At 47.2% G+C, this 18,995-nt stretch overlaps 1 protein-coding gene across 3 annotated transcripts in view; it reads right to left on the minus strand.

Annotated features, from left to right (window-relative positions):
• LOC134980365 (uncharacterized) overlaps positions 1-18,995 on the minus strand; it is a 196,465-nt gene that overhangs the window by 88,429 nt on the left and 89,041 nt on the right. For all 3 annotated transcript variants that reach the window (XM_063947163.1, XM_063947162.1, XM_063947161.1), the window contains exons 12-13: positions 12,490-12,639; positions 7,333-7,420 (exon numbers count right to left, since the gene is read on the minus strand). In XM_063947163.1, coding sequence (XP_063803233.1) covers positions 7,333-7,420; positions 12,490-12,639 — 238 coding nt within the window. The remainder of the gene's footprint in view (positions 1-7,332; positions 7,421-12,489; positions 12,640-18,995) is intronic.

Raw genomic sequence — 18,995 nt, forward strand, 5'->3', positions numbered from 1 at the left:
AAGCTCCGTCCAGCTTCAGTGAAATGAGTCATGGCTGTGACGGGGCTTCTTCTGTGTAAGCTCCGTCCAGCTTCAGTGAAATGAGTCATGGCTGTGACGGGGCTTCTTCTGTGTAAGCTCCGTCCAGCTTCAGTGAAATGAGTCATGGCTGTGACGGGGCTTCTTCTGTGTAAGCTCCGTCCAGCTTCAGTGAAATGAGTCATGGCTGTGACGGGGCTTCTTCTGTGTAAGCTCCGTCCAGCTTCAGTGAAATGAGTCATGGCTGTGACGGGGCTTCTTCTGTGTAAGCTCCGTCCAGCTTCAGTGAAATGAGTCATGGCTGTGACGGGGCTTCTTCTGTGTAAGCTCCGTCCAGCTTCAGTGAAATGAGTCATGGCTGTGACGGGGCTTCTTCTGTGTAAGCTCCGTCCAGCTTCAGTGAAATGAGTCATGGCTGTGACGGGGCTTCTTCTGTGTAAGCTCCGTCCAGCTTCAGTGAAATGAGTCATGGCTGTGACGGGGCTTCTTCTGTGTAAGCTCCGTCCAGCTTCAGTGAAATGAGTCATGGCTGTGACGGGGCTTCTTCTGTGTAAGCTCCGTCCAGCTTCAGTGAAATGAGTCATGGCTGTGACGGGGCTTCTTCTGTGTAAGCTCCGTCCAGCTTCAGTGAAATGAGTCATGGCTGTGACGGGGCTTCTTCTGTGTAAGCTCCGTCCAGCTTCAGTGAAATGAGTCATGGCTGTGACGGGGCTTCTTCTGTGTAAGCTCCGTCCAGCTTCAGTGAAATGAGTCATTCTGTAGTCCTGGCTGCAACGGGGCTTCTCTGTGTAAGCTCCGTTCAGCTCTGTAGTCCTGGCTGTGACGGGGCTTCTATGTGTAAGCTCCGTCCAGCTTCAGTGATGTGACTCCTGGCTGTGACGGGGCTTCTCTGTGTAAGCTCCGTCCAGCTTCCGTGTGAGTCATTCTGTAGTCCTGGCTGCAACGGGGCTTCTCTGTGTAAGCTCCGTTCAGCTCTGTAGCCCTGGCTGTGACGGGCTTCTATATGTAAGCTCCGTCCAGCTTTAGTCAGCGTCCCAGTGATCTATGACTGCGTCCAGCTCTCTAGTCCTGGCTGCTCTTTGTAGGAGCAGTGGGCTGTCTGTGGCTGTGAGGGTGCTCTTTGTGAGGACCGACACGCCATGCGCTGCCCGTGCAGCGGCACTATCCCGGACCCATGTTTTCCCAGAAACTGGGAAGGGATGTGCTAAGTGTAAAATTAAAATCAAAATGAAAAATTAATAAATCTTCCATCCAAGTGTGGGAATCCCACAAGCCGATGTTCGTGCTGTGAGCACCGAAAAAACAATGAGGTCGTACACTGAGGTACTCGGGGATATGGAGGGGGGAGAGTCCTAAATTTAAATATTCAGTGCCTTTGTTCGGCTACGCCCGTCCATATCCCAAGAGTACTCCAGTGACCCCTAGTGGATGATAAAGAAAGCTTGAAACCCAATTCCCTGATTAAGGTGGAATCTGTAAACCGCTTTCGGAAGGTAACCAGGCCTGGTTCGGAGAACCGCTCTGTCATGATGAAAAATCAGGGAGGACAACAGGAGACAGCTCCTAGGTCAGACACTCGCCTGGCAGAAGCAATAGCGAGCAAAAACAATACCTTAGCTGTTAGTCATTTAAGATGTGCTGACTCTAAAAGGTTAAAAAAGGGGGGCTCTTGAAGAGCGTCCAGTACAACAGACATCCCATTGAGCTACTGGAGGTACAAAAGGAGGTTACACACAAGCCTTTGAAGGAATGTACTTACATCAGAAAGCGGAGCAATTCTGCGTTGGAACGGTCTGGGGAAAGGAGAAAGGAACAAGCAGCTCAGGGACAGGAAGTCATAGTAGACTGGTGCCCGAGCTGGGGGAGGGGCTACAGATTGAGGGCCACCTCCTTATGGCTGGTTTTCCACCCCAGTTACTAAAAGGGCCTCCATAAATAGAGGTGTTTTAACATTTTAACCCGTGCCCATGAACACCATGGTGGTCTAGTGGAGTCCCTGCCTGCAGACAATGTCCATGTCAGTGCCGAGAATTAGTCGCAGGTCCCGGGGACCCTCTTACCTGCCCCACCCCGTTGCCAGACACGCAGGGTCCCCGCAGCAAGTGGCGACAGTCGCAGAGTGCGGCCCTTGCCGTAAGTTCCCGTCTGAGGCTCTGGCCATGCAGTAGTTTCAGCACCGGTGGGGGGTAATGGAGCTGCAGACTTACAGAGCTGTCAGACCAGTGTATTGGGGGGGGGGGGGGGGGGGGGGACCAGTAAAAATATATAAATAAATAGCTAGCTAGCTTACGGCTGTATGAAGCAGCCCCTTTCTCAGTGCACCTGCTTCCTGCAGGCACCAACAAAAAACTGAATGCCTAAGCACACCTTTAATTATTTTTGTTATAACAGAAAGGAGAGCAGACAGCTTTTCCCCACTTTGTAACACGAGGACATATAGGGGGTAATTCAAATGTTTGAAGAGTCAGTTGGGTGTCTGTTATTTCCCGTCTATTAAATAGGATAAAACAGACACCCAACAGACTTTTCAAACATTTGAATTTCCCCCATCGTGTGTCTACACGATATATGGGGAGACGCTGTGGAGCGAGTAGTATTGGGTACAGTGGTTGCTCTGTGCAAGAGCTGGGATTCAAAACTGCAGCGCACCACAAACCCTGCAGCAAACTGAAAATATAGGTAACAGTGCCCGAAGGAAAAAGGACATATGATAGAAGGAAACATGATAATAAAGTGATGAGATTTATATACCAGCACACCACGAACATAGTACAACCAGCAACGGATGGGACCAACAACAGCTGAACATGTAACCAAACAAGAGACAACCTGCAGAAAAGTCAATGCACTGAGGCGGGCGCCCAATATCCCCTTATGGACTACGATAAAAGGATTTACCGGCAGGTATTAAAATCCTATTTTCTCTAGCATCCATAAGGGATATTGGAGACACATTAGTACGATGGGGATGTCCCAAAGCTTCCAGAACATGAGGAGACTGCTGCAGCACCGCCTGCCCAAACTGGGTATCCTCTTGGCCAGGGTATCAAACTTGTAGACTTCACAAAGGTGTTCTTCCCCGACCAGGTAGCAGCTCGGCATAGTTGCAAGGCCGAGACTCCACGGGCAGCCGCCCATGAAGAGCCCACCGATCTTGTAGAGTGGGCCTTCAGAGACTTAGGAACAGGCAAGGCTGCAGACACATAGGCCTGTTGGATAGGAAGCCTAAGCCAACTAGCAACGGACTGCTTTGAAGCAGGACAACCCTTTTTCTGGGCATCATAGAGCAAGAACAAAGAATCCATCTTTCTGATCAGAGCTGTACGCTTGACTTAGATCTTCAAGGCTCACACAGCATCCAATGCCTTCTGAGGAGTAGATGTGCCAGAACCACAATAGGTTGGTTCAAGTGGAATGCAGAGACCACCTTCGGGAAGGAACTGCTGCCTAGTCCTGAGCTCCGCTCTATCCTCGTAAAATACCAGGTAGGGACTGTTACACGATGAGGCCCCCAATTCTGAGACACTCCTAGCAGAAAACAGGGCCAACATCATCACAGTCTTCCATGTGAGGTACTTTTCTACCGTCATCAGTGGTTCAAACCAAGAGGACTGTAGAAATTCCAACACTACATTCAAATCCCAGAGTGCCGTAGGTGGCACAAAAGTAGGTTGTATGTGAAGTACCCCCCCCTTGCAAGAAGGGCTGAACTTCTGGCAACACTGCCAATTTCTTCTGGAAGAAAATTGAGAGATCCGAAATCTGGACCTTAATGGAACCCAGACGGAAGCCCTTATCCACACCAGTCTGCAGGAGACGTTGGAAACGACCCAAGCGGAACTCAGCAGGCAGATACGTGCGTTCCTCGCACCAAGAGACATATCTTCTCCAGATATGAGCGTTTTGACGTCACAGGTTTCCTGGCCAAGTGTCTTCAAAGGACATGTCCAGAAGATACGTGTACCACATCCTCCAAGGCCAATCCAGGGCAACCAGAATTGCCTGGACTCCCTGATTTCTGATTTGCTTGAGCACCCTTGGGAGCAACGGAATCGGAGGAAAAAGGTAGACCAGCTGGTAAGGCCAAGGCAATGTCCGTGAATCCACTGCCCTCGCCTGAGGGTCCCTGGTTCGTGAGCAATACCAGGGAAGCTTCTTGTTGAGTCGAGTAGCCAACATGTCTATCTGTGGGGCAGCCCCACCGGTGGATGATCAGCTGGAACACCTGATAGTGGAGTGCCCACTCTCCCGGGTGGAGATCGTGATGACTTTGGAAGTCCGCTTCCCAGTTGTCCACACCCGGAATGAAGATAGCGGACATTGCTCTTGTATTTCTTTCCGTCCAGAGGAGTATCTTTGACACGTCTTGCATGCAGGCCCTGCTTTTTGTCCCTCCTTGCAGATTGATATACGCCACTGCTGTGGCGTTGTCCTACTGAACCTGGATCGTGTGATCCCTGAGCAGAGGAGAGGCCTGAAGAAGAGCATTGTAGATTGCCCGAAGTTCCAGAATGTTAATCGGAAGGAGGGCTGACCACCTGACCTGGAACTGTGCCCCTTGGGTGACAGCTCCCCATCCTCACAGACTCTCATCCGTCGTGAGGTGGGTCCAATCCTGAATCACAGGCCTTCCAGTAGGTTGGAGGACCGCAGGCACCACAGGAGGGAAATCCTGGCATGAGGGGACAGCCAAATCATCTAGTGCATCTGTAAATGTGATCCGGACCACTTGCTCAGGAGATCCAACTGAAATGTTCTGGCATGGAACCTCCCATATTAGATCGCCTCGTAGGAGGCTACCATTTTTTCCAAAATCTTATGCAAAGATGTATAGACACTCAAGTATGTCGGAGTATGTGTAAAATCTGCCCTAGCAGCTAAGTCTGCAACAGCTACTACAACAAGCTGAGTTAGAGGTAGTTCCGCCCCCTCTAATGGCACCGGAGCTACAGTGATTATTTATATTGGCAATGTCTCCTGTTAGCTAAAACTAGCACTTGTGTGATGTTTTAAGCCTATCTGAAGCCAGTCTACACAGGGGGCTCTAGCGGGTCCCCCCCAGGAGGGTCCCTTATGCAGTGCGCGCGTTCAGCCGCACTTTGAACTGGGCCCCCCCGCTTTATACTCACCACAGACGTCACCTTCAGGCACTGTTAGGGGTGTGCAGCGTGCTGCGGCTGTGACAGCCAAGGCGCAGTGCCCCACTGAACAACCAGTCCTGCAGTGAGGAAGCGGCTCTGACACCTTGTAAGGCCGGTGACCGTCCCCCCCCCCCCTTACTCCCACGGTGCAGGTATGGTGTTGCCCAGACAGCATATCAAAAATAATGAAAGTTAAAGAGAAAATAAAGAAAACTCTCCAGAGCTGCAGAGATGTGCATCCTCTCCTGAGGGCACTCTTTTCTAAAACTACCTGTGGGAAGGGGCATAGAGGGGAGGAGCCTGCACGCCCAGTGAAGAAATCTAAAGTGCACCAGCTCTTTTGGACCCCCATCGTACTAATGTGTCCCCAATATTTCTTATGGATGCTAGAGAAATAATGTGTCACCTTAATAGCACCCAAATGAAGAATTATCAAAATTTACTTTCAGCGGTGTGTTCTCATCTCCTCTTTACTCTTCTTCAAAAAATGCATATAACATAATAAAATAATGTGTTTTATTTGGTAACAGATTACAGGGCTGATTCTGAGATACAGTGTGCAGTAAAAGATGGTAACACACACACACAGGGGGCAGTAAGAGGTGGTAACACTCACAGGGGGCAGGTAAAGGAGATAACACACTCATATACAGGGGGATATCCAATACGCCCCGGTAATTTACCGGGGCTAATTGTCCCGCCGGGGGCTATCTAATTAACCCCGATAAGAAGGCACGTGCCACAACTTATCAGAGATTTTGTTTCACCTGCCTAAAGCAGAATCCCCGGAAACAGTACGAAAACGGTGCTGTTTCACACGAAAACACAGGTTTCACTGAACCTGTGTTTTCGGGAGAAAGGGTATTTTTTTATTTTTTTTTACAGGTGATCCATCTGGATAGCCTGCAAAAAAAACCAACAAAAAAAACAAAGAACGGTGAAACATCGGGAAAAAAAAGTATGAAAAATTTCCAAAAACTGCAGTTTTTAGGACCCGATGTTTTAACGTGGATGATTGGATATCCCCCACAGTGTGCAGTAAGGAGGTGGTACACATCCCCCAACACAGGGCAGTAAAAGGTGGTAAAACACACAGGGGGCAGGGAGAGGAGATAACACATACAGTGGGCAGTAAGAGGCGGTATGCAGTCAGTGTGCAGATCGCATATTGTGTGTTCGCACTCTGCATTCTGTGGAAGATGGAGGCTCATATGCATCCCAGGCTCATCTCTACGTACAGGTGAATGGGTGTAAAGGGGCGCTCTCACTAATGGTTCATTTTGGGGATAGGGTAAAATCCACTAATCCCCACAAAATCAACCCCAGTGTTTCTACTCGAAATAGATCATTTAGTAACAGTAGCTTTTTGGATCCATTCTGATTTTGATGGTGCTTGGGTTTCTATTTGAAGCTCTAAACGTGTTCTATTCACCCTCAAATACCAACCAAATTATACAAAATCATCCCTATTGGCCAAAATAGATCACATGCACTGTATTACCCACAAACACCCTCATTCCAGTGCTAATTTGCATATCCACACTTTTCAAAATCATTCCTGGGCCTTTAAATGCCATGATTTACACCAAGTGCCCCACATGCATGCGTCCCATGTTACTGCCATTATATCGAGGTTTCAGACAATTCCACGTGGTCTAGAACCCAAAAGAGATCTGTTTCTGAGGTTTGCAGTCAATATGGCGATTTTTGGTCAAATTTAAAATCAACTGTTAGTAAATGAGCTCTTTCTCTTGATCTCTATGGTGATGTAGCGATGGTCAATTTGAGGTTGTGTGTGTGTGTGTATGAAGTCTTTTTTCTGACAATTTTCAAAAATTATCTCAAAATCATCAGGAACAGAAAAAAATATATATTATAAAAAAAAAAATAGAAAAAAAAAAATCAACCTTTACAAATTTACCCCATAGACTCAGTGAGGACATGAGCCTGTAGCTGGTCTCAGATGCCTCTTTTGCAGCAGTGATGGGGCACCTGCAAATGTGCATGCATGACGACATGACACCAAAAGGACGCACAGGGGACAGAGCTGCATACAGATCCGCACATGGGTGGGATTATAAGCATGTAGTTCTGTGCGCGCAACGGCAAAGCAATTACGGCATAAGAAAGACAGTACCAAATATTCTCCCACCAGGTGTGTACTCAGCATTACCTCTCCTGCTCGACGAGCGTGAACGAGAATGGTCTACCACTGGCCGGCGACTCTCTCTCGGTTCTCTTGTAGGTAATGTCCTAGATGCCTAAGAGACAAGCACAACCTGTTACATACTGGAAAAGGGCAAGTGGCTGTGTTGTGCTAGACGGGTTTCCTAGAACCTAGTCAGACTTGTGCTGAAGCAGTTAGTGAGCCCCTGCGTCTTACACACCAGCTATCTCCTACACAACTGTGACATTGCGGAGCCACTCTGTGATTAATAGTAACACACTGGTTCCTGGTGACATTCTGTATTCTCATTACATTGGCTCAGCCTATAAACAGCTGTCCTCACTCTATGAAGGAGATGGGTTACTGTTCCATCGCCAGAGAGCTAGAAAACATGGCCTGGTTTCCACTAAGAGCACGAGACTATGGGGTCAGCTCGCTATAGCAAAAATCAGCCACAGGCTGGTCAGCAAAGGGAGGGAAAGGGAGAGGAAGTACAACATGCCCTTTCCCCTTACTACACCCCGCCAGCACTATGCAGCAGGGGTGAGTATGTGAGGTGTGTGTGTTTGCAAATGCATGAGTGCGTGGTCTGTGCATGTATGAGAGTGACCCCCGTTGTGTGTGACCCCCGCAAGTGTAATTCCCCCTCCCCGAAGCCAACTGCTTGGAGAACTAAACCTCATCTCCCAGCAGCCCTTGCACCTCCCAGCGGCCCCCACCCCAGTGGCAAGTCGGAGGGGAGACCACTAAGAGCTCAGGAGGGGGGGGATTTACGCAACAAAGAGTTTTTTTAAGCTGAAACCCGCAACCATTTGTTTTTATTGGATACCGCAGGTATCGAAGCACGCATACCTGTGGTAATCCAAAATTGAGCACAAGGTTTTCTACCTCACTAAACCTCGCGCCCAATTGGATTCCCCACTTGCAGTCTAAGAATGAACGTGGCAAAATGCCTTTCACCAAACACAGGCAAGCAGTCACTCGTGGTCAGTCATTATTGTAAAAAGATGAATGTATTTATTGTCTCAGTCATCAATGCTGGGGGACAATGGCTAGCAGGTTGGGACTGTGCAGCTGGCACTTAAACTGTAGCTGCTACCCCCAGCATGCCAGGTTTTTTTTTTTTTTTTTATTAAGCGTCTTCGTAGAAGGGGACGTTTTAGGGGGCTACTGGGCAGCCTTCTGTAGCTAGTTAGATTGATTTCTTCTCTTAATTTTCTTTTAATCTTTACTTAGGTGGCAGTGGGAGTGCGGTGACAGCTTGCTGGATTGCAGCCGCTGCATCGTTTCCCCGATCACACTCCAGGTCTCCACAAAGACTGCCTGGACCTGGGTATGGTGCACACTTTCATCTTTGTAGAGGGTGCAGGGCAGCTGCGCGGCCCTGTATTCTTCTTCCCCGGCAGGGGTTCCGTATCCAACGGCGACAGGCACTCAGTAGACTCCGCAGAAGCCTAGCACCAGATTCTGTCTCTCCCCACCCAATCCAGTCGCTGGCCAGGCGACAATTGCTCCAGTTCAGAGACCGGTGGGTGGAGTAATATTCCGATGCCAGGGTGATAGACATTTGCAGAGGTAAATGTTATTGACCCCCAAGGTGCGCTACCGAAGCAGTTTTCGCCACTGCTCTTCCCCAGGATGTAGAGAAGAGAGTGATATTACATCAGGCTATCACTTCTATTCTTTCGGAAGGTGTTATTGCTCTAATTCGGGAGCAAGAATGGAAACTGGAACTCTACTCCAACCTATTTCTTGTCCGTAAACTGTTCCTTTCGGCAGATTCTCAATCTCTGCACCTTTAACAGGCTTTGAGTGGATCACTTTAGGATGGAATCTTTCTGCTTGGTGATCCACAGCATGGAGGCCAACAAATATTTGGCCTCAATGGACGTCAGGGACACGTATCTTCACGTTCCTATCTGGTCAGGTCACTCACTCACTACTCAGTTCCCGACCCTGCCATTCTAGGATAGCCAAGACCCCCGCATGTTTTCACCAAGATCAAGGTGGTGATGGAGAGTCTGCTATGTAAAGAAGGTATTACAATCATACCTTATTTAGATGATCTGCTCGTGAAGGCCGATTCAGTTTCACAGTTGTAGGTGGTACACTTGGATCGCACAGTACAGGATCATCAGGATCTCAGCTGGATCTTGGATTTCAAGACGTTTCACTTGATTCCACAGTGCCTGCTGTTCCTGTGGGTTGATTTTAACATCTCTCCACACTGCATATTCCTGTCAAGAGTTTAAAACCTGGAACCTCCAGAATTTAGTCAGGACTTTAGTTTGTATAGCGTCTCTCAATCTTGCTGTGCATGAAGTTTTTGGGCACAATGGTCTCAAGATTCCAGACCATTTAGTATGCCAGGTTCAAATTGCGAGAATTCGAGTGTGAGTTTTTTAATTGGACAGGGTGCACGGAATCCTTCTAGTCTCAGCTCTTTCTGTCCACTAGTACATATCAATCCATCCGGTGGTAGCTGGTTTCCAATCATCTGCTCCGGGAACAATCCTTGGTCACTCTGGATTAGGAAATTGTAACCAGAGACATGAGACTCCAAGGATGGGGAGTCATGACTATACATATTCAGCTCCAATGACTTTGATCACAGTTGGAGACAGCTCTTCCAATCAATGTGTTCGAGCTCAGAGTCATCTTGCTGGGTCGCTTGGCAGCCTAGTCCAACCTTGCTGGTGGTACGGTTTCAGTTGGACAATGCCATGGCGGTGGCATATGTAAATCAAGCAGGCACCAAGAACATAAAAGCAAATGGCAGAGGCAGCCCAAATTATTTCCTGGACGGAGGACTTTGTTCCATGGGACTTTCATGTGGGGTATCTGTTCCCCCCCGATCTTACTGTTCCCTAGGGTACTCAAGTGGATTAAGGAACAACGGGTGACTAATCCTAGTGGCTCCAGAATGGCCGCTTAGTTCCTGGAACACCAACGTTCTCAAAATGTTCCAGGTGGCATCTTCCACAATGGCCAGATCTGCTGCCGCAGGGTCCGTTTCTGCACAAGGATTTTCTTTGGTTGGCTTTAATGGCGTGGCTTTCGAGAGATCTTTTAAATGCTAAAGGTTTTTCCACTTTCGGTAGTCCATACTATGTTGCAGGCACAGAAAGCATATATTGTTATGCAATTACCACAGGGTATGGAAGATTTACATCTTGTGGCATGAAGAGCCTCCAAGTTTCGCCTCTCGCAGTTCTTGTCCCTTTCTTCAGAGAGGTTTAGAGGCCTGATTAGACTTTGCTCTTTTAAAGTGCAGATTTTGGCCCAGTCGATAGATTTCCAGCGGCGTCTAGCACTTTTCTGGGTTTCGGGTTTTTTTACAAGGCGCGTTACGTGTTCAGCCACCGTATTGTCAGCCGGTAGCTAGTGGGATCTTAACTCTGTTCTCTCGTATCTCAAGTGGGCTCCTTTGAGCGTTTGGAATTGGTGGACCTTAAGTTAGTCATTTGCAGCTGGTCTTCCTTACGGCAATTGCCTCAGCTTGGCGGCTTCAGAGTCTAGGGCTTTGTCTTGCAGGATGCCATTTCTCATCTTCCATGTTTGACAGGATAGTTTTACGCATGATTCCTTTGTTTCAACCAAAGGTTGTTTAGTCTTTCCACTTGTTCCTGGGACCGGGATGATCTGGCTCTGCAAGATGTAGTCCTGGCCCTGCAGATTTACCTAGACAAACTTTGTCGACTCTATACGTGTTTATTATGACTCAAAAACATGGGATCCACCATGCAGATCATTGCATGGTGGATCAGTTGTCTAATCTCTCAGGCCTACTCTAGTTCGGGGAGACCAGCACCAGCCTGGGTTTCGGCGCATTCTACTAGAACAGTCGAGACCTCCTAAGCAGTGTGGCATGGAGCTTCCGATGAACAAGTCTGTCGGGTTGCTATCTGGTCCTCTGTCCACACGATTGATCGTTTTTATGTTTTTGCCTCCAGCGACGCCCACTTTGGGCGAACAGTTCTTCAGTCAGGCAGCCTGAGCATTCCTTCCCTTGGGAGCATCTGTTGAATGTCCGATGGTCCAGTGTCCCCCAGCCTTGAAGAAGAAAGGGGTGCGGATCATAGGGTCGACCACTATTGGTCGATAGTGACTAGGTCAACACTTGAAATAGGTTGACACGGTCATTATTTCAACATGTGAAAAGGTAGACATGAGTTTATATTTTTTTGGTGTCGTTTTCTTTGTAAAATGACCGGGATCCCCATTTAGAGCACCGTGTCCCCTCGCATGGCTCGCGTTCAGACAAGGTGCCTTCGCTGCGCTCGGCACAGGTTACTATTCCCATTCATAGTCCACGTGGATCGTAAAGTATGAAAAAGTGTAAAAAAAAATTTTTTTCAAAAAACTCATGTTGACCTTTTCATGTGTCGACCTAAAGACTGGATACCCTTTTAAAGTTGTACTGGCGTGCTGTGAGATGCAGGGTGGAGGAACTTCAGTGTTAAAGCAACAAATTTTATTTAGTGGCAGCTCCAAGGTCCCAACCTACAAACCCCATGGGTCCAGGGTCCCCCCAGACGGATTCAGAGAAAAGGATTCAACGTTAAGTACTGCAAAATGTTCTTTCTTACCACTGTTCTGATGTGCAGCTGTTTTATAATCCTTGTATATTATACTGGGGACAGTAGGGGCCAATAAGGAAAATCCTTACTCCCTCAAAGCCAATATGGTCTTCAGAAGCCCCAGATGTCCCTACCACTGGGCTGCTAACCTCTCCAGACAAAGGCGTTTCTCCCTCTCATAGGGAAGCAAGTCCAGTACTGACCAGCATTAGCATCATGTCCGAGTCTCCTCTCTGGCTGCTATTACCGCTTTCCTTATTGTGTACCACCATACTCCCCACACTACGTTTCAGGACATGCATATAAGGAAAGGAGGGAGAAATGCATTAGTGAAACCAGGTGGCTGGCTCCACCAAAGGCATTGGGGACAAGCTGACGGCAACTGTAATCCCTAACAAGTCAATGAGTTAGTTTGCCAACAACCCGCATACCACCGCCTACTCCTCCCCCCGCCCCATATGTAAGAAATCCCTTATTAGCTTAACACATCAGGAGAGAACCAGGAAACATACTATTAGGAGATAGCTGTATGGCTGTAGATGTAGCTATAATCTGTGCACGTTGTAAGAAAAAAAAAAACTACCTTCTTGAATTCTTGCATTTTCTTTCTGTTAGCAAAAACAAGTCTTTTTAACTCTTTCAGACGGTTGTGTTGCTCCAGGGATTTAGTAAAGATGTCTGAGACTTTCATGACAAAGGGGACGTCGCGCTCACTTTCTACAGAGAAGGTTCCCTGCAAGAGACAATTACTGGCGGTCAGCAGAGTAGAGCAGACGAAAGGGGAAATGTACGCACAGGGGGCATCATTCATTACCCAGACGTTATCACATAATACAGCTGCTTCTTTTCTAACACATCCGTCCAACCGACTTCCCCAGTCTCTGCCAGGCTATTACTGCAGGCCTGGATACATTAGTGGGTAACAGGTCAGCCTGCTCAGTGAGGGTACACGCACTCCCGTGCACACACACGCAGGTGTCTAACATAAGTGTAAGTGCATATTAAAATAAGTAAAATATAAATCGTTATACAAATCAGATAGAACAGGTCAGTGTTTAACTTGTGCAGCGCTATAATGAACTTTGTTGTTGGTTTGTATGCTGCATGTCAGCTTTCCTTCATCTCAACAGGAAATACTGAAAATGCAATTGAATGCGGTTAGCAAGGTTTAACAAATCAGTATATTTGTTTCCACGTGTCTAGCTGGGGGGAAAAAAAAAAAAAAAAAGACTTCCTGTTTTGTCAGACACGTAAAAATAAATAAAATGCAAATTAATACATACATACATACATACATACATACATACATACACACACACACAAACATGTCATGGTGTGAGGAGGGGAATGGTGGCAACCGGAAGCCACAGACTACAAGATATATGGTGGAAGCAGCAGGTTCCCCAGCAGCACAGGGTATATCTAGAAATGAATGCCGAGAGGACAGGGCAGGGCAGCTTGTGGCAGTAATAAAATGTGAAGAGAATGGTGTGGAAGCATCAAGAAGCCACAGTTATATAGTGGGAGTAGCAGGGTCCTCTCAACATAGGAGATGAGTGATGTGTCCATGAGGACAGGGCTGCATGTGACACAGGCAGTGAGGTAATGTGGGGAGGAGAAAGATGGCAGAAGGAAGCCAGAGTTATGTAGTACAATGAGCACTGGATTCTCACTCTACATAGAAGTGATGGGAGGCTCCAGTCACACAGATGCAGAAGAACTGTGGCGTGAAAGGCATGGTGTCATACATCCAATAAGTGCAAGCACCTTTGGTACAGAATGAAGCCTAAGTCACCGTCACTCAGTCTATGGGGTATATTTAATAAAGTGAGGGTTAAAGCAATAGACATGACCCATAGCAACTCAGATTAAAGCTATTATTTCCTAGAAGGTGATAGATAAAAGGAGAGCGTTATGGTAGACTCACCTTTCAACTCTTTCTTCGAAGTTCATAGGGTCCACAGGCAACATCGGGGTTGTAGGTGGTGGATAAGAGTGTGGGCACCACACAGTTAAGCTTTAGTGCATCCCAGAATGCTCGGCTCCTCTGCCCTATAACCTCGCCTCCATGCTCAGACATTGTTTTGTTAACCAGCTCAAAGCACGAAGTGGAAAGGAGAGAAGAAAGATGTCAGGCACAGAACACATTCTCACAGACAGGATAAAGGAACCAGAGGCCAATGCCAAAAAAATCCAGAGAGGCCAGGTGAGTCAGGGTGGGCGCCCTGTGGACCCTATGAACATTGAAGAAAGTTAACAAAAGGTAACTCTACCATAACTCGTTTTCTTCTTCAGGGCTCATAGGGGTTCCACAGGGAACATCAGTGATGTCCTATGCGGTATTTCAAGGGAAGGGACGCGCCTGAGGATAAGAGAAACTGGCATCCAAAGGAAGTATCCTGGGAGGCAAAAGTATTGAAGGTATAAAACCTAAGAAACGTGTGAAAAGGAAGCGATGTAGCTGCCTTGCACAATTGCTCGGCAGAAATCCCACGGCGTGCCACCCATGAAGGTCCTACAGAATGACTAGAATGAGCAGAAATCGAAGCTGGAACAGGAGGTCGGCTTGAATGTATGCTTGTGCGATGACCATTCTAATCCATCTGGCCAGCGTCTGCTTATTAGCAGGCCAACCACGCTTGTGATATCCATAGCGTATGAACAGAGTATCAGAACTTCTGAGAGCTAGTACGGTCTACATAAATATCTAGAGCACGTACAACATCCAAAGAACATGCTTTTGTTAACAAATCTGGTGAGACAAAGGCTGAGACCACGATTTCCTGCTTAGGATGTAATTTAAAAAACACATTCGAAGGTAACCAGGCCTGGTTCAAAGAATCGCTGTCTTGATGAAAAATCAGGAAGGACAACAGGAGAGAGCTCCTAGGTCCGACACCCTCCTGGCAGAAGCACTAGCGAGCAAAACCATCACTTTAGCAGTCAGCCATCTAACATCTGCCGACTCAAGGTTCAAAAGGGGGACTCTTGAAGAGCGTCCAGTACAACAGACAGATCCCATGAAGCTACTGTAGGTACAAAACAAGGTTGTACACGCGTAATCCCTTGAAGGAATGTGCATATATCAGAAAGTGAAGCAATTTTGCATTGGAACCAGACTGAAAAAAGGAGATGTGTACCTTAAGGAGAGGCAAGACACGGGCCTTAATCTAAACCTCTTTGAAGAAATGCATTTGAGAAATTTTGAAAATAGTTGCATTAACGCTCGAGAACGCACCATGTGAAGTAAGTATGCCACACTCTATAATAAACACGTGCTAAGGCAGGTTTGCGTGCCTTAAGCATAGTTTGAATAACAGCATTTGAAAATCCCTTGGATTTTAGGACTAATGATGCAAGAGCAACACCGTCAAAGACAGTCGTGTGAGATCTGGATGGAGACATGGGCCCTGTGAGAGTAGGCCTTGTTGTTAGGGAAGTTGAAGTCCCACTGTGAGGCCTGGAGATCTGAGAATCAATGACTTCTGGGCCACCTGAACATAGAAACATAGAATTTGTCGGCAGATAAACACCACTTGGCCCATCTAGTCTGCCCCTTTTCTTTTTACATTATTTTTATCTCTAACCGGATTTGATCCTTATTTCTTTGTAAGGATATCCTTATGTCTATCCCATGCATGTTTAAATCGCTCTACTGTCTTAGCCTCTACCACCTCTGATGGGAGGCTAGAGTACCCAATGTATAAGGGCCACCGGAAGGAAGATGTGAGGTAGACGAAACGTCCACGGAACCGATAAGGTTTCTACAAATGCTTCTTGCGGATTCCTGGACCAGGCTCCGAATACCAGTACTTTGTGGTTGCGCCACATCCGGTAGGCCAAATTTGTCCACTAGGAGTTGGAAGACCTCTGGCAGAAGAGCCCATTCGTGAATTTCCTGACGACTGAGGAAATCTGCTTCCTAGTTGAGTACGCCCGGGATGAACACCGCAGATATGGGCAGAAGATTACGTTTGGCCCATCGGAGGGGATCTTGGCCACTCCCTTCATCGCCATCTTGCTGCGAGTGCCGCCCTGATGATTGATATATGCCACTGTTGTGGCGTTGTCTGACTGAACCTGCACTGGTCTGCCGCATTGTACACTGCTCTCTAATCTAACACATTGATTGCTAATTGAGACTCTGCCAGGCTCCATCGTCTAGAAGACAAGTGTTGTTCGGTTACAGCTCTCCAGCCGCGAAGGCTGGCATCAGATGTGAGCAAGACCCAGTTGGAGTTCCAGAAGGGTCTTCCCAGTTCAGTTGTTGGTCGTGGAGCAAACAAGGTTGTGAAAGTCAAACCTCCGGAGTCAGAGTTATCATTTGTGACTTGAAGCGATGAGGCGGACCATTCCACTTGGTAAGAATCAGTCGCTGCAGAGGGCAAGAATGAAACTGTATAAACTTGACCATCAGACCGAGAACTTGCATTGCCAAATGAACGGACACTCGAGGACGGTGAAGGAACTAGTTTATTTTGTTCCATAATTTTAAAATCTTGTCCTGTGATAGGAAGATTCATTGACATCGAGTCCAGAAGTGCTCCCAGGTGTAACATCCGCTTTGACTATGTAAGTGAAAACTTCTTCCAATTTAATCAGTCAACCGTGACGTTGTAGGAAGGCTACTACAAATTAGAGATGACAGGATAACCTTGTGTGATTTTGCCAGGATCAGCAGGTCGTCCAGGTACAGGAGAATTCAGTTTCCCTGACGAAGGTGTACTCCCATGACTTTCGTAAATATCCTGGGTGCTGTAGCTAGGCTAAACGGACGTGCCTGGAACCAACAATGGTGGTTGCCAATAAATACCTTAGGAATAGAATAGGACTATGCAGGTATGCATCCTATATATCCACAGCGAAACCATAAAAGTCCCCAGGTTAAATGACCAAAACTATCGATCGCAGGGTTCCATGCAAAACTTGGGACATATTCACAAACTGTTTAAAGATTTAAAGTTAAGAATCGGCTGGTGTGACCCGCAGGGCTTTGGTACCAGAAAGAGGGTCGAATATTAGCATCTTCACCGTCAAAACTGAGGAACTGGTACTATCCCCCCTGAGCGTAGAAGCAAGCCGACCATGGCTTGTAGTATTGGAACCTTTTTCTGATCCGATGGAAGGCCCGTGGTGGAGTACTGTTGAGGGGGGCGTCCCTTGAACGAGGTGGTGTACCTGTGAGAGACTACTTCTTGCACTCAAGCGTCTGAAGTGGTCGTGGTCCAAATCAGCCCAAAGCGCAGTAGTCTGCTTCCCACCCTGAGGTCCCCCAGGTTGAGGCCTGCCCCGTCAGGCTGCAGGCTTGTCAGGCTTTGCTGTAGGTTGACGTGCAGCCCAATATTTCTTAGCTTTGTGCTTAGAGGTCTTTGTATCATGTGTTTGTCTAGGAAACATGTCCTCTCTCATGAAAATTGGAGCTTTTGACCCACTGAGTAGGAGCCAGGGGCAAAAAGGCTGTTTTGGCAGCTGCAAACTATACTACAATCTTGTTCAGCTCTTCGCCAAAGAGAATGTCTCCCGTAAAAGGTAGAATTTTAAAAGTTTTCTTAGAATCTAAATCCACTTTCCAAGAATGCAGCCAAACAATACGTTGTACTAGCACAGAGGTTGCAGACGCATTTGCTGCTAGAAATCCAGCCTCATAACGCTTCCCCAAGGTAAGAAGTCGCTGTCTTAACATGATCTAGGTACATTCTGCATTCAGACATCTGAAAGCAGTTCCTCTTCAGCTGCCTGTAACCATGCTTAGATAGCCTTTGCGGCCCATGAAGCTGCCACTGTACGCCTATGAATAGCCCCTGTGATTTCAGACCATTTTTTAATTCTTCTATCTGGTTGGTTCCATCAGTGAGGAGACGGTTGTGACAGGCAAAGTGGAAGTCACCACCAGACATGTGACATGAGAATCCACTGGAGGCGGAGTTTTCCACATTTGCACACACTGCTGCTGGTAGAGGATAGCGAGCTAACACACGCTTAGACAAATGGAACTTTTTACCAGGAGTTTCCATTAAATGATCAGAACGTAGGAATTAGGATTTAATCTTTTGCTTTTTAAACACATCAGTTTTCTTAGCAACAAGTGTGGGTTACGCTTCAGAAAGTTGAAAAATGAGTTTAATAGCATCAACAACAGCAGGCACATCTATCAGAATGGGAGTCTCCTCCTCTGCTGCACAGGAGACTGACAGAGGGAACAGTATCCTCACCCTCTTCCTCAGATGACTCATTAGAATCTGGTAACAGTGGATTGAGAGGAAAATGTAGCCTGTCTGGAGGAACCAGTGGCTGGTTGATACTCTTACTAGGCAAAACAGGGTAAGTTAGCTTCTGAACCTGATTAGACAGGGTATCCGCCCAAGGTGGATTAACTATTGGTATACTGTGTATTAGGCGGCAGTGACATAGGTGGGAATATAGCAGGCTTAAGTCGGCCCACCTAGAGGAACCAGTGGCATGTTTATGCTCTGTCAGGTTTTTTTGTTTAGTCGTTGTCTGAGTTAGCTTCTGAATGTGAGTAGAGAGGGTATCCACCCAGCGTGGATTCACTATTGGTAGTATGTTGGGTTGTATCGACATAGGGGGGCCCATAGCGGGTGTAAGTCGGTCTATCAGAGTTGAGGGAAAGCCGCCCAGGGAGGCTCCTGCGCAGGAGTTGTGGACTGACTAGGTGGCCATCCGCCGCAAATAACCATGCCAAGAAAAGTCTAGACGAGAGCAAAACAGGGGATTCTGCTTGTTTGCATCCCTTTTTTTTTTTAGACATTTTAACAAAAACTATTTGGGCACCCCTATACCCTGAAATATTATAATATAGATACACAGTGTGGTATGTGACTAAACACGGCCAATTTTGTACTGTGAGAAATAGCCATGGAAGCACCTGTGCGCAGGGTATAGAAATAATGGAGGTATATATACAATATCACTGCAATAAACACTTGAATCAACTACTCAGCTTGTTTGTTAAGCAGGTAGGATATAAGTGGATGTAAAAACCTGGCCTGCTGCAGACTTTACAGTGAGACTGAGCCCAGCGTTGCCAGAGCCTGCTTGCTGCCTTGCTATAAAATGGCTGCCCAGGTC

The sequence above is a fragment of the Pseudophryne corroboree genome, chromosome 12 (assembly GCF_028390025.1).
Source record: "Pseudophryne corroboree isolate aPseCor3 chromosome 12, aPseCor3.hap2, whole genome shotgun sequence".
Lineage (NCBI taxonomy): Eukaryota > Metazoa > Chordata > Amphibia > Anura > Myobatrachidae > Pseudophryne > Pseudophryne corroboree.